Genomic DNA, 14552 nt, shown 5'->3' on the forward strand with positions numbered 1-14552 from the left:
TGTTACTATATCTATATAAATGTGCTTAACATCGCCTGCCCCCCAAAGCCCCACATCACTTATAACTTTCCTGTGCTTGAAGCTGTATGGGTATGAATAGTGGCTGTGTGTAAAGGCAGAGGGCACCTTTATTAAGGCATAGAGACAATTTCCTGTTAGAATATATCTCTAAGATAACTAGACTTATACCCCCGGGCACTAAAAGCTCCCTTAACTATCGCTGCCTAGACCCCCCCCTCACCTCTCCCTGTAAGACTGTAAGCTCCACTGGTGCAGGGATTAATGTGAATGATGTATAATTTCTGTCTGATGTGTCTCTATCACTACATAAATACCAAGAAATAATAATCATCATGTGCAGTGGTAAAGGCTCAGGTGCACACAGCTTCTGCATGTGGTGAGTGAGGGGCAGCCACTACTTCCTGCAGGGCAAAATAACTCTGGTTGCAGAACTATGAGGGTGCACAATGGACTACCCTGGGGATCAGGGCAGGGCCCACCAGGATTTTTCCTGGTATCCCCACCAATGGCCAATGTGAATCTGTCACTAGCCCTTTAAAATTAAATTAACAACAAAATGAAAGTTTTTTTTCCCCACAAAACAATATGTATTGTTAAGTGAGACTATCAATGTAAAATATTAATGTGAATTACCTCATACAGCGATAGCATGACTTTAGGCTGATGTCCTATGGACTGTGTTAGTTGCTTGCGATAGCAGAGAACTATCGCGGGCGACTAACACAGTCTGCTCTGAAATACCTTTCCACTGTCAACAATAGGAGTTTTTTCAGCTGTATTTCAAAAAATGCAAATTGTTTTCAGGTATAAATGACCCATTCAGCACTTTATTTTGTTCACTATTCAATGCTTCAAAAAAAATGTATTGCACCAGGTCTAAGATGGTCTAATATTTTAGTAAGAGCGAATTGTGACACAAACAGCATCATGACTCTTAGTAGATATGAAATATGTACTGACTAAAAGCTTTGCCTGTTGGCAGAAAGCAACTCTATAAATAAATGATAAAGCAAAATCTGTAAAATTATAAAATATCAGAGAAAAGATATCCAAGAGCCTGATAAATAGGCCACTAAAAGGTTTTATATGTTTTATCAAGAGATGAAATATTTATATATATAACTCTGTTCTCTCAGTGACATGCAATACAGAATGATGTAAAAGAAATATATTCCACATATGTTTATGTAGTGATTTTACACTATTAGCACAGCAACAAATATACATGAGCACTGACTGTACAATATTTTTCCCAATCTGGTAAAAGACTATACAAACAATAAAATGTTTACACAAATAAGCTAAAACCTACTGTAAACAAATTCACATTCTTAATAGCAATGTGTTCGAAATGGAACACTATTAGCATGGGAAAATAATGAAGTATTCCTCCCTACTCAGTGTGATATAAAAAATCCTTTTTATATGTTAAACATGCAGAAATGTCAGTTTACACATTGCTATTAAACCTGGATTGATTACAGACTTACCTTGCCATTGGCTAGGGGTATGGATATATGGTCACTTACTCTAAGCATAGATACACAGCATGTTTCCTGGCTATTGGGGGACAGACTTTCTGCCATCCACTTTACTAGGCTTAACCCAAGCTTGTACACACTGTAGATCAAATACTTGAGTGCCAGTGGTTGAGATTTCAGGTTCTTCTTTGACCTTTGCCAGACAAGGATAAAATGCATGAAGTGGGGAAAGAGTTAAAATTATTAAACAATGAATATTGTGTTAGCATGATGATATTTTCAAGAAGGTGTATACAAGGTTATTCAACCAATTAGGAGACCTTGGGTGTATTTTTCCAGTAATCTGGAATCAGGAAGGAATTTATTCATTTCCCTTAAAGGAAAACATGGAAATGAACATTTTATTTATATACTTTCTACTTCTGGTGTATCTTCACAGTGAGAATCTGACATATGTTTATCTTATGAAATAGTCATGCACCCCAACAAGAATACTTGGCAAGTAAAACCCTCTCGTGGAACTCTCTTCAACTAATTTTCTCTATACTAAATGCCATCTGAATGTACAGTATTGATTTTTCACTAGTTATGCATTTATATCATACTATGCAAAACTCTAACATTGACTCTTTGCCATCAAAGAAACAGAACCTCAAGGTTTCCAGCAAGGGACAAGTTGCTGCTTTCATTAATCTGTTGTGCTGAAGCTCATAATAGAGGACTTCCTAAAAGCAGGTGAGGCCTATAGTCACCTGTACTTTATTTTCAAACACACAACAGAAGGGAATATATATTGTTAGTCTTCTGCCACACAGGGCTGATGATTGGTATTTCACCCTCTGTGATTTCTATACAGATGGAGTTAAGATGTGCTCCCTCTTACAAGTACACTGACAGGCACACAGGGCAAATTTTTTCCATACTTCCCAACATTTAAAAATTAGAAGGAGGGACCACACAGTGGGCCAAGTCCATAATTTGGGAACCACTGTTGTGGACAGACATGCTGTAGGATCGTGTAAGCTGAGATCAATATGTACAATATGTGGGCTCTAGATCTAGTCTTAGGGGCGTATTTATTATGCTGTGTAAAACTAATTTGCCGAAATAATGAAGTAAAAAGCTGTGTAAAATAAATGGAAAAGATCGCCGTCTGAACGCCGCATATTACGCCGTCATTTTCCATAAGTTCTGGTGGAAGAAAAAACGCGTAAAAAATTACGCCGATTTTACGCCATTTTTACGCTGGTTTTATGCCGTTTTTACACGGCGAAGCCTGGCAATGTGTGGCGAATTTTCTCGCCGTCTTTTACACAGCATAATAAATATGCCCCTTAATGTTTAAAAGTATGATTTGTCCACGAAAACAACCATTTCAAGTGATATTGTCTAGTTAAAGCTACCTGCTTGGTCCTACAAACAACTTGACAATGGTCAAATTTCATTACTAAGGAGGAAAATTTTCAAACCTGCCCGATCGATTTTGTGACCAATGTTGGATGAATAATCTCAAGATGTGTGGGCATTCAGTGCCCACTAACCTTGCAATAATTTGATTTGATCGGAACGCACAGTAGTTGGTCATTAGGAAGAGATGATAACACATAACATGATAACACAGGGAACACCAGAGATTAGAGGCTCATATCTATGGAAAGGTGTTGGCTGCTCTCCCTAACCATTGAGCCAGGAGAGCAGCTAGCAAGAGTTCATTGCTCATATGTTCCACTCACCTGTATCCTGTAACATCACCCCAGCAGCCTTATTGGTTAGGTAGAATCAGCCAATCGAGGCTGACTCTGCCCTATTTAAGCCCAGTTCTCCTCACACACCTTGCCTGAACATTGGTCTAAGATGAAGACTGTGGCTTGTGTTCCCTGTTCTGGCTCCCAATCTTGCTCCTTTGCCTGTGCTCCTTCGCTCCTTGCCTTTGCCCCTGCTACTTGCTTCACCTGTTCCATCCTGCTCTGTCCCGCCAGTCTCCGCATAAAATAAAATCTCATTTGGGTGTTGATGGGTTTGGATTTTTCATGTCAAGTTGTCAGCAAGATCAGCCTGCAAGCATTGAATATGATCTGTGCTATGGGCTACTCTGACTTCCTGAGCCATAATAGGGTTCATCTTTAGTTTTAACAAACAAAATAAATATAAACTCACCAGACAACTGTGACTTTATGTTGCAAATGGCATACTTAAAAAATATTCTGTATGCTTGTGCCATAAAATCTACTGTAAGGCTAGAGTGACACACTGTAGATCATCCACTTTATTTATCCTGCATTTCCTACACAGGCTAAGAAAAGCTGATCAGCTCTCATCCACAGTTGTGTTTAGCTGCAGTGACAGGCACAGCTTTGGCCTGAGTGCAGCTACACTGAGTGGAGATCAGCCCGACAATGCCTGCTTTTGCATTTTTCAGGGCAATCTATGTAGAAGCACTCAGGCCAATGCTGTGCCATAAGGAAATGCTTGATCCACTGCGTGTGACCCTAAGAATGAATTGGACCAATTTTACAAACCCGTAGGCACAAGGGAAGGATGAAAACATGTCTGCACATTCATAATCTGCCTCCTGTAACAAACAGGTTTTTGAAGTACTGTCACCTATTAGTCACATTTATGAACTGTCAAGGTGCCACAGTCAATTTAGACTGACAATAACGAAAAGCTGTTGGGACATGGTAGTAAAATCCTTGATGTTCCGACTGTGTGGGTGGTCCACAGAAACCCTTTAACTGCAGTGGGGTGGGCTATAGAGGGCCATTGGAGGAAAAAAAATAAATTTGCTATTAGTGCTGAACTTTGAGTGTGGGTCAGGTGGGACTGCATTTGGACATGAAATTGGGTAAGCAAATGCTGAAAAGCCTTGGGGTAAACAGGTACATGTTGGGTGTGGATCTAAAAAAACAAACCGGTGCATATATATATAATTTTAGAAATGTAAGTGACATCTAGTGGCAGGTCTTGAGAAATGCTACCTTAAGGAAGCCTCAGTTACATTTAGTTAGAAAGAGCAGCTGTAATTCATTGTGGGACATTCATTTACAATCCAATCCAGGATAGCATGTTGTGCTAATAAACTTGAGTCTGTCTTCCAGGACAGTGTGGAGGTATGCTCTTGCACTTCTGCACCAAAATCCACTGTGTGTCTTCACACTAGCTGATGCTGTGCCGGCAGTGCACGTTTAAGTGCATCAGCTTTTTCTACACAGTTGGAATAAAGACGATTACACCCCTTTGTGCCACTAGCCTTACAGTAGCTCAGGCACAGTGTAAACCATTTGTCTATTGTTGTCACTACATCCTGACTCTCATATCACTCCCTTAAGCCATCTGCAGCCACATGAAAGCCCTCCAGGTAAGTGGTATGCAGCAAAAACACAAACACAATTTGACTTTTATACACACATTGACTTTTTTGGGGGGGTGCATAAACACACAGATATGCTTTTTCACTTTTTTTACTACATCAGGTGTTTTTTGTGCTTTTATTTTTTGGGGACTGTAAAAGCCACATAATTTGTAGTATTGTTTTATTAATATGAAGTCAGAAATGTATTGTTAAAGCATTCTGTCTCAGCTCCCAGAACTAATGGGGAGACAATACTGTCACTTGCAATTTTTGGTTTTTGAAAACTACAAATTTGGCAATGATTTACGGTTGGCTGGTTTTGAGCACAACAGTATATTATATACTATCTGCTTTTCAAAGCTATATGCCATTATCAGGTTACCTTAGTACTAAATGCTTTGATGATAGTTAGTATCCAGGGCCAGATCATCAGGAAGGAAGTCACACATCCTCAGTTTATATTTTTCCATTACCAGGAGCTACAGTACCTGATAAATATGGTTATCTATGCCCAAGAGGCATAGGTCAGCTTATGTATCCAAGAGCTACTAAGAGATGTATGCACTTTTGACCTGACATCTTTATTTAACAAAGCTGTTCATGGAGGGAAGTCCAGATTAGAATTATACATATTTACCTATTTTGAATTCTTCAGAATATGTAATTTCCAAAAATATGTGTTTCTGAGGTTAGTCTACACATAGGGGCTGATTTACTAACCCACGAATCCGAATGGGAAAAATTCCGAATGGAAAACGAACATTTTGCGACTTTTTCGTATTTTTTGCGATTTTTTCGTCGCCGTTACGACTTTTCGTAAATTGTTGCAACTTTTTCGTAACCATTACAACTTGCGCGAATTGTTGCGACTTTTTCGTAGCCGTTACGATTTGCTCGTATCTTGTAGTGACTTTTTCGTATTGAGCGCTCGTAAACTGCGGCCAAAACTTTCAGACTTAGCATGATTTTGGAAGCCTCCCATAGGACTCAATGGCACCCTGCAGCTCCAACCTGGCCCAAGAAAAGTCACGATACTGAAGCTTGAATGAATCCGAAACTTTCGTACTCGGCGCGAAAACTACAAAAAAGTCACGACAATTCGCGCAAGTCGTAACGCTACGAAAAAGTCGCGACATTTTGCGAAACAGTCGTAACGGCTACGAAAAAGTTGCGACAATTTACGAAAAAATCACAAAATACCGATCATTAAGAAAAATACGCATTCGGACCGTTCATGGATTAGTAAATCAGCCCCTTAGTTGCTCTTATCATACATAAAGTCCAGGCAGAAAATTTGTATGCACAATGTACCTTTTGCAGTCTCTAAATGTCACACAGTAATCCTAAACTCATTGGGTGTCAAACAATTCAGCAAATCCTTGGCAGATTGTTATCCTAACAATTAAGGATATGTTGAAGAAGTTTTTTTATTACATTTCAGAATGTGTACTGTACTTTACAAAACATATGCTTAACTAATATATGGTTGTCTGTGGGTCCGTATTTTTTGCCTTAAGGCCACACACAGGCAAATTTAAGATGCTGATTTGGGTCCTTCAGACCGATTCAGCTTTTTTGCTCCTGTATGGGGACCACCAACGGGCCTACCTGATGATTTCTGGCAGAAAATTGGCCAGATATTGATTCTTTTTGCTAATTGGGGACCACATCAGCTCACTGAGGTGTTCCTTGCTCCGACAGCTCCTATACCTGTTGTTGTAATTCAATTGTTTGCCCTAGGGCCAGAAAACTGAATTAGCCCAATATCGTCCACCTTAGGAGTGCATATTGGAAGAAAGATCTGCTCATTTGGCTACCTCGCCAACCAAGCATTAACGTGTATGGCCACCTTAACTGTCTGTGGTACTGTAAAACTGTGGGATTATTTTCTTTTTTTTTTTTTTTTAACTTTTTTATTAAAATTTACAAACATATGACAAATCATGTAATAACATAAAATGTAGTAGCATTGATCTGCTTTCCATTCTTTACTGTGCAGACATCAGCTAGATAAAATAATCTATAACATAATTTATAAAAAAAAATATTCAGAACAATGATCTGGATGCAAGTGGGTTTATTAAAAGGAGAGGAAATAATTAGTTATGTTCACAGCATAATAGTAGGCGTATCAAGGCAGCACTAGGCCTTGGATTACCCATTAAGACAAAAACATTGCAGACATGGATTTTGCCATATTAAGTAAATGTATTACATTTACATATTAACCCATTTTTGTCAAAAGTTTACTGAAATCGTGGGCATAATAAAATTCATAGTTGATGTTAATATACTAATTTACATGATTCAAAATGCAATACTATATTTAGAATTAAGTAATTTCTTGTTAAACTCAGAATTATGGGGAGTCCATCTCTCATAGAGTACTTTTAAGCAAATAATTCTGATTTTTAATAATGATTTCTTTTTCCTCTGTAATAACATAACAGTACCTTGTATTTTATTGTAATCAAGCCTTGATAAATCCATTCTGTTGGCCCCAGTAGGGCTGACTGCAGCATGTTTGAAGGAATTTTAGGAGATTTAAGGTATGGTGATCTTAATTAAGAAAAGATGCCAGGCATTCTGGAAAATAGATCCTACGCCTGAATATTATTTTACTACAGTAAAACACTTTTTTTTAAAAAAAAAAAGTTCATAAGAACTGTTATTACTGGACTGATCACCAGGGATTTCCATTTATGCGTCTGAAGAACGTTGGGTAGTGCTTTATGTATTATTTCCTGTGGTATGGGTTTAAGCGTTTCTAACGCCGGAACGCCACTTTTTCTTAAAAAAAAACAAAAAAAAAAACCTTCCTCAACTTCATCTCTCTTACCTATTAATAACACGGGTATTGTGCATGTTTGGTACCAGTGAGTGTAGAAAAGCACCGAGGCTATTCCAACAGAGTAGCAGTTTTTAGAAAACGCAACAATTCCTTGTTACGCCACAGTGTTCCCTCCCCGCTACACCAATCGGCACTTTCTCACTCCAATAACACTAATTTTACAATTATTAACATGCCCTATACCTACTTGGGCTGAGAAGGCGGAGCTAATTTAGTACACGGAAGTGGCGTGATGACGTCGATGATAGGGTGGGGCGACTGCATGTGACATCACGAAGATGGTGGTGGGTGCGTTTCCAATCGCCAAGCTCCTGTACCTCGGGATCCGTCAGATTAGTAAACCTTTAGCGAACCGGATCAAGGCGGGAGCACGGCGGAGTGAATTTTTCCGTACCTACGTCTGTCTTCCCCCTGCTCAAGGTGATTTAGCTAAATGTGGCCGCTACAGGCCGGGAGAAGGGCGGATGGGCCAATGGGAGTGTTGCATTGGTTGCTCTTGTCCAATCAGAGAGATGCCGCTTAAAGGGGCTATGCAAAATGTGTATGGTGAGAGGTCACCCTGCTGCCATTCTTTCTAGATCATGTTGTACTGTGTATGTGAATGGATTCGTTTCTAGTTTTCCAGCGCTTTTGTTTCTGTGTTACCAGTATTCTAACGTTTATGCTAACTTTATTTCTTTGTATAGAACAATGTACCCTCTGCTCCAAAAATGCTACATACTTTAGTTTTCGGAGTTGTTAGTGACTCCAGCAGCTGATATTTTCACTTTGTATGTGACGATTTGCTCTGGCATGGCAATTTTCCGAAACAGGGAAAATATATTTTGTTACCAGAATTTAAATCCATGTCATCGTCAACTCCAGCGTTTCATGAATACATGCTAAACTACTTATTTTGGATCCAGTTTATGTGGCAGGCATAGGCACTGTGTAGTTATGGCTATAATAATCTTTAATTTTGTACTAGGGTTGTGTACCATGCAGCCCTTCCTCAGTTGATGGACTATAAGTTCCAGTATTCCCCTTACAGCCAAAGACAGTTCAGCAATAGTTTGAGTATGGTGATTAAGGCAATTATTAGATAAGACAGTTTCTCTGCCAGGAAATGACAAAACTGCTGGTGCTGCCTCCTTTTGATTTTAATGGAAAGTGACCGTCACCCTCATTTTTGGCCTGAATAAATGTATTCGATAGTTTTTGGGCTGAAAAATAACAGATGGTTTCCATTAAAATAAAGCTCAGGTACACAAGGTGTGTTTTTTCACTGGCAAAGAAGCATTCAAATCTGCCATTGGCATCACCTATTAATTTAAATTGGAAATGTGGCAGCAATGTTCCCTCTAATTCCTTCTCGGCTATGTGTGGCAAAAATACTTTTGTGTGGGCATTTTTTAAAAAAATTGTGCTCAGGTCAGAATACATGCAAAATTTGGGGTTTGCAAACAAAATTCTTTGTTTGCACCACAATTTGTTGTGCTCTGGCCCCAAAATATGTGTGCTCACACACAAGTGCACAGCTTAGAGGGAACATTGACTGGCAGTATTTAGCCCAAAAGCAGGCCTGGACTGATATTTAAAATAGGCCCTGGCATTTCTAGTACACCGAGGCCCAAACAGCGCCCCAGCCCCTTTGGTGTTTGCCAGAATCCACAGATTTGCAGTCTAGGAAAAGTTTTCCTATTTTAGGGTTAAAAAGTTGTGCTGTCACACTTCCCATTAAAGTAAAATCAAGGCAGCAAGGATAGTTCTGGGTGCTCTTCCACTTTCTAAAAATTTGTCCCATCAGAATAACATAAAACTGCTAATTGTGGTAACACTTTCCCAAATTTTATAAAATAAAACACAAAGTGAGGAGCCTATTCTCACATTGAAATGCCCTCTTTTTTATACTGTTGTTTTGTAGGTGTTGTCTCATCAAAGACTTTTTGTAGTTCCCACTGAACCATAATTCTGGAAATTATCATTTAATGCATATCATAGTCCATTTTGTGTGCTGTTACCTTTAACAGTTCCCAGCAGAGCACAGTTTGGGGCTTTTATCAGGAAAATTGTGACAAAAGCATTAGGAAATGTTTTTTCTCTTAACATATAATGGCAGCAATGTTTCTCTGTCTGTCTCTATTCTGCTATGGCAAGCAATTCAGTTTGATTAACAGCATTGTCCTTAGCCCATTTAACTATACTATTCTGTACATTTTTCTCATGTAGTTGTTCTATATGCATATTAAATATGATTATATCTGTTTTTATATCCTAGTAAGCAGTGTTGCCTTGCTCGAACAATATGGTAAAGTGTTCTTGCCAAGTGTTTACTTAACTTTTTAAGAAGGGATCCAGATTAAAATTCTGATAGTCTACTTTGGAACCCTAGATTTTTTTTTTAACCATCTGTGTCAGAAGCTCATTCCAAACTATTTTCATCAGCTGTACCTATGTGCATTCAGGGCCACTTGTGCCATGAGGCAAGGTGAGAATTCCTGGGGCACCATGTGTTTTTTTAAATTTTATTGTGAGAGAGTGCAATAGAAGTTTACCCTAGAAATCCCCTCTGTTGAGGCTTAAGGTGGGCACACACAATATTTCCTGCAACCATTGGTGTGCAGACTGTATGCCTCCAGGGCTAATGGAGCCATTCTGCAGTGCAAATAGGGAACATTGCAGATGTCTGTCAGTTCCTGTTCACAGGAATGGGAAACACTGCCCATGGCATTAGTCAGATGGGGGTCACTCAGGAACACACACTTCAGGACTAGAAGTGCATTTTGACTGAAGGGCTAACCTCATAGTACAGCACAGCCTCCATTTACTGATATAGCTCTGTGTCCTGGTTCCACCAGTAGTAAAACACAACATCCCAACACAGATTTCTGGTGTTCCCACATTGCCTTAATTTTATTGGTGCCAACTCCCAACATTCTCAGTTGCAGCCTCTTACATTTTTTTTTCAAACTGCAAGAGTTTTGCAGAGTTAGTTGCCAAATGCAGAGTAAAGAGGTCTAAATTTATCAAAGCCTGTCTCATTTCATCTGGGTATAAAAAAAACTACACATCATTTGAAAATTCTTAAAGACTTCTAATAAATGCAAGTTGCTGAGCCACATTTGTTTTGTTTACAATACAGTAAGTGCATGCCCTCTGGCTGGAATTTCCAGATGCATCCCCTGATTTTTTACATGTCCTAGTAACCTTAGTACAGGCCTGCTGGAATGAATAGGAGCAATTAAACCATGCAGGACCTTACAGTGAAATGCACTGGAACACATCACATGGCAACGGCAAGGTTTTTGCCATAGGCTTTTTGAAATCACCTTCTGTTATTTTCTAATGCCTTAACTTGGAAGCTCCATTACAGGGTATTAAATGAGCTGAGCGCTGTGATTGCCAAGCCTCTTCACATAATTTTTCAGGATTCGTTGAGGTTTGGCATGGTGCCGAGAGACTGGCGGATTGCTAATGTGGTGCCGTTATTTAAAAAGGGATCTCGTTCTCAGCCTGAAAACTATAGGCCTGTTAGTCTGACATCAGTAGTAGGAAAGCTTCTGGAAGGGGTAATAAGGGATAGGATAGTTGAATACATTGCAGTTCACAATACTATTAGTTTGTGCCAGCATGGTTTTATGCGTAACAGATCTTGCCAGACTAATTTAGTTGCCTTTTATGAGGAGGTGAGCAGGAACCTTGATGCTGGAATGGCAGTTGATGTCATCTACTTAGATTTTGCTAAAGCGTTTGATACAGTACCGCACAGAAGGTTAATGATCAAATTGAGGAATATTGGCCTAGAACATAATATTTGTAATTGGATAGAAAACTGGCTGAAGGATAGAGTACAAAGAGTGGTGGTAAATGGAACATTTTCTAATTGGGCCAGTGTGGTTAGTGGAGTACCGCAGGGGTCAGTCCTTGGTCCTTTGCTTTTTAACTTGTTTATTAATGACCTGGAGGTGGGCATAGAGAGTACTGTTTCTATTTTTGCTGATGACACTAAATTGTGCAAAACTATAAGTTCCATGCAGGATGCTGCCGCTTTGCAGAGCGATTTGACAAAATTGGAAAACTGGGCAGCAAACTGGAAAATGAGGTTCAATGTTGACAAGTGCAAAGTTATGCACTTTGGTAGGAATAATATAAACGCAAACTATCTACTGAATGGTAGTGTGTTGGGGGCATCCTTAATGGAGAAGGATCTAGGGGTTTTTGTAGATCACAAGTTGTCTAATTCCAGGCAGTGTCATTCTGTGGCTACTACAGCAAATAAAGTGCTGTCTTGTATAAAAAAGGGCATTGACTCAAGGGATGAGAACATATTTTTGCCGCTTTATAGGTCCCTGGTAAGGCCTCACCTTGAGTATGCAGTGCAGTTTTGGGCTCCAGTCCTTAAGAAGGATATTAATGAGCTGGAGAGAGTGCAGAGACGTGCAACTAAACTGGTAAAGGGGATGGAAGATTTAAGCTATGAGGTTAGACTGTCGAGGTTGGGGTTGTTTTCTCTGGAAAAGAGGCGCTTGCGAGGGGACATGATTACTCTGTACAAGTACATTAGAGGGGATTATAGGCAGTTGGGGGATGATCTTTTTTCCCATAAAAACAATCAGCGCACCAGAGGTCACCCCTATAGATTAGAGGAACAGAGCTTCCATTTGAAGCAGCGTAGGTGGTTTTTCACGGTGAGGGCAGTGAGGCTGTGGAATGCCCTTCCTAGTGATGTGGTAATGGCAGACTCTGTTAATGCCTTTAAGAGGGGCCTGGATGAGTTTTTGAACAAGCAGAATATCCAAGGCTATTGTGATACTAATATCTACAGTTAGTATTACTGGTTGTATATATATAGTTTATGTATGTGAGTGTATAGATTGGTTAGTATAGGTTGTGTGCTGGGTTTACTCGGATGGGTTGAACTTGATGGACAATGGTCTTTTTTCAACCCTATGTAACTATGTAACTAACTATGTAACTATGGAGCCTAGAAAAAAGTTTTTCTTTTGTATATGAATCACCTGCTGGCCCCAGTCTGTATCTGTGTGTAGCTTTTAGGTGACCCATATGCATAATAATAAATAAAAAAAAAGCTTAATAGATTTTTGTCAGGGAGTAGAGAAAGGGAAGAAATGTCTTGGCATGTCATTGAGCATGAATGGGGGAAGTCCATGCTGTTGCAGTTCAAATCTATTACTTTTTTTTTTTTTCCTATATGTCTGTTTTCTTGCCTTTAAATAGACAGAATGTGGGCATACTGTAATGTGTTTGCAGATTGTTACACTGCTGTATGTATGTATATTAGCACATGCCATATTTCATACATTTATACATGGTATAAAGTCAGTGCTTCATCAGTCCCAAGCTTGTGACACTGACTGATTTATACTTTAGAGATATTTCATATTAAATCATGGGTGATGTGGTTGAATATTTTACATTACGGCCACACATGTATATCCAATTGCATATATTTGGCTTTCTGGCTTTTGGATCTGTCACAGAATGCAGCGCACACACTTCCCATCAACCATTTTGACAGATAGGTAGCTTTAGTAGTTTAGATATAGTAATTAAATTAATTAACCTAATGCACTGTTTAATGAAAAATGTGTCCATAATCTTTGCAGCCATGTCACATAGTCTGTAGTTTGTCCTGTCTGTATAGAAGGAATTCTCAACTGTTGCACTATAGCTGAGAATGCCTCTTGAGCATTGAGTGCAACACAATGTTACTTACAATCTGTGGTTTTTGATATTTCTTGAGTCAGATAGGGAATTTGAAACTACTGTATGTTTGGTCTTTGTCAGGTAAAGCTTAGTCTTTATGCCTCCAAAACTTGGATGCAAGGCGTAAGACTGTGTGTACTGCCAAATAGAGCCTCTTATAGGCTGTCAGCCCACATTAGGCTACCAAGTAACCAATCACACACCATATTAGTCACCCCCTAGGAACTTTTTCATTCTTGCTTTGCTTGCAACTTTTTTTTATATATTTAAATGTTGCTTACGACTAAAAAAGTTTGGGGACCCCCGGTATAGATGTTTACTGCAGTATTTAACTTTTATGTTCCAGGCTGTCATTTGGTCCACTGCTTGATTGCTAGAGTTCATTGTACTAGTCAGTAGGTAATTTAAATGGTAAACTACAGAGCTGCAGAACAAAATAAAAAGTTGAAATCCAGAAATAATAGTTGTAAATTGTACACTACAGACAGTCAGTGTTACCACTGCTACCTTTTCAGCCTACCGTAATTGCCATTTTGAAGTATATATCAGTATGGGCAGTACTGTTATTATGCATATTGTTTCTGGGAGCTCCATCTCAAGACATTTCTTCTCACCCTTTTTGCAGTATATCACTGGGTGGAAATGCGTTCCAAAATGAGGATCATGGGATTCCGTGGAGCAGTAATTAAGCCACTAAATGAAGATGCAGCGGCTGAGTTGGGGGCAGAGCTTCTAGGAGAGGCCATTATTTTCCTTATTGGGGGTGGATGTCTGGTGGCAGAGTACTCAAGGCAAGCTACTAACAGCCGTAGGAAAGAGGAAGAAATGGAGGCCAGACTGGGCTCTATGGAGGCTGAAATTGCGCGTATGGGACTCCTCACAGAGGAACTGGAAACCAGAGCACGTGTGGCAGAGAGGCAACAGCTCGCTGGAAAATGATTCATCCAGTGAAATTTCTATACAAATCTCATGTGAATCTTGCACTTATTTCTACAAAAGACTTGGCTGTAAAACTGGATACCTTTGGTGTGTGCCCAGTTGTACAAGGTAGTGAACAACACACCCACGCAAAATATTGTATATATGAAAAAATAAATAAAAGGAGCGCCACAGTGATGTGTGTCAATCAATAATGCACAGA

General features: G+C 39.4%; 1 protein-coding gene across 1 annotated transcript; it reads left to right on the forward strand.

Annotated features, from left to right (window-relative positions):
• The first annotated feature begins 7886 nt into the window (after positions 1-7886).
• On the forward strand, positions 7887-14525 carry opa3 (optic atrophy 3 (autosomal recessive, with chorea and spastic paraplegia)). Its single transcript, XM_002932602.5, has 2 exons — positions 7887-8125; positions 14037-14525. The coding sequence occupies exons 1-2, from the start codon at positions 7984-7986 to the stop codon at positions 14348-14350; spliced, it is 456 nt and encodes a 151-aa protein (XP_002932648.1). The 5' UTR covers positions 7887-7983; the 3' UTR covers positions 14351-14525.
• The last annotated feature ends 27 nt before the right edge of the window (positions 14526-14552 follow it).

Source organism: Xenopus tropicalis, chromosome 8 (genome assembly GCF_000004195.4).
Source record: "Xenopus tropicalis strain Nigerian chromosome 8, UCB_Xtro_10.0, whole genome shotgun sequence".
NCBI classification, from domain to species: Eukaryota; Metazoa; Chordata; class Amphibia; order Anura; family Pipidae; genus Xenopus; species Xenopus tropicalis.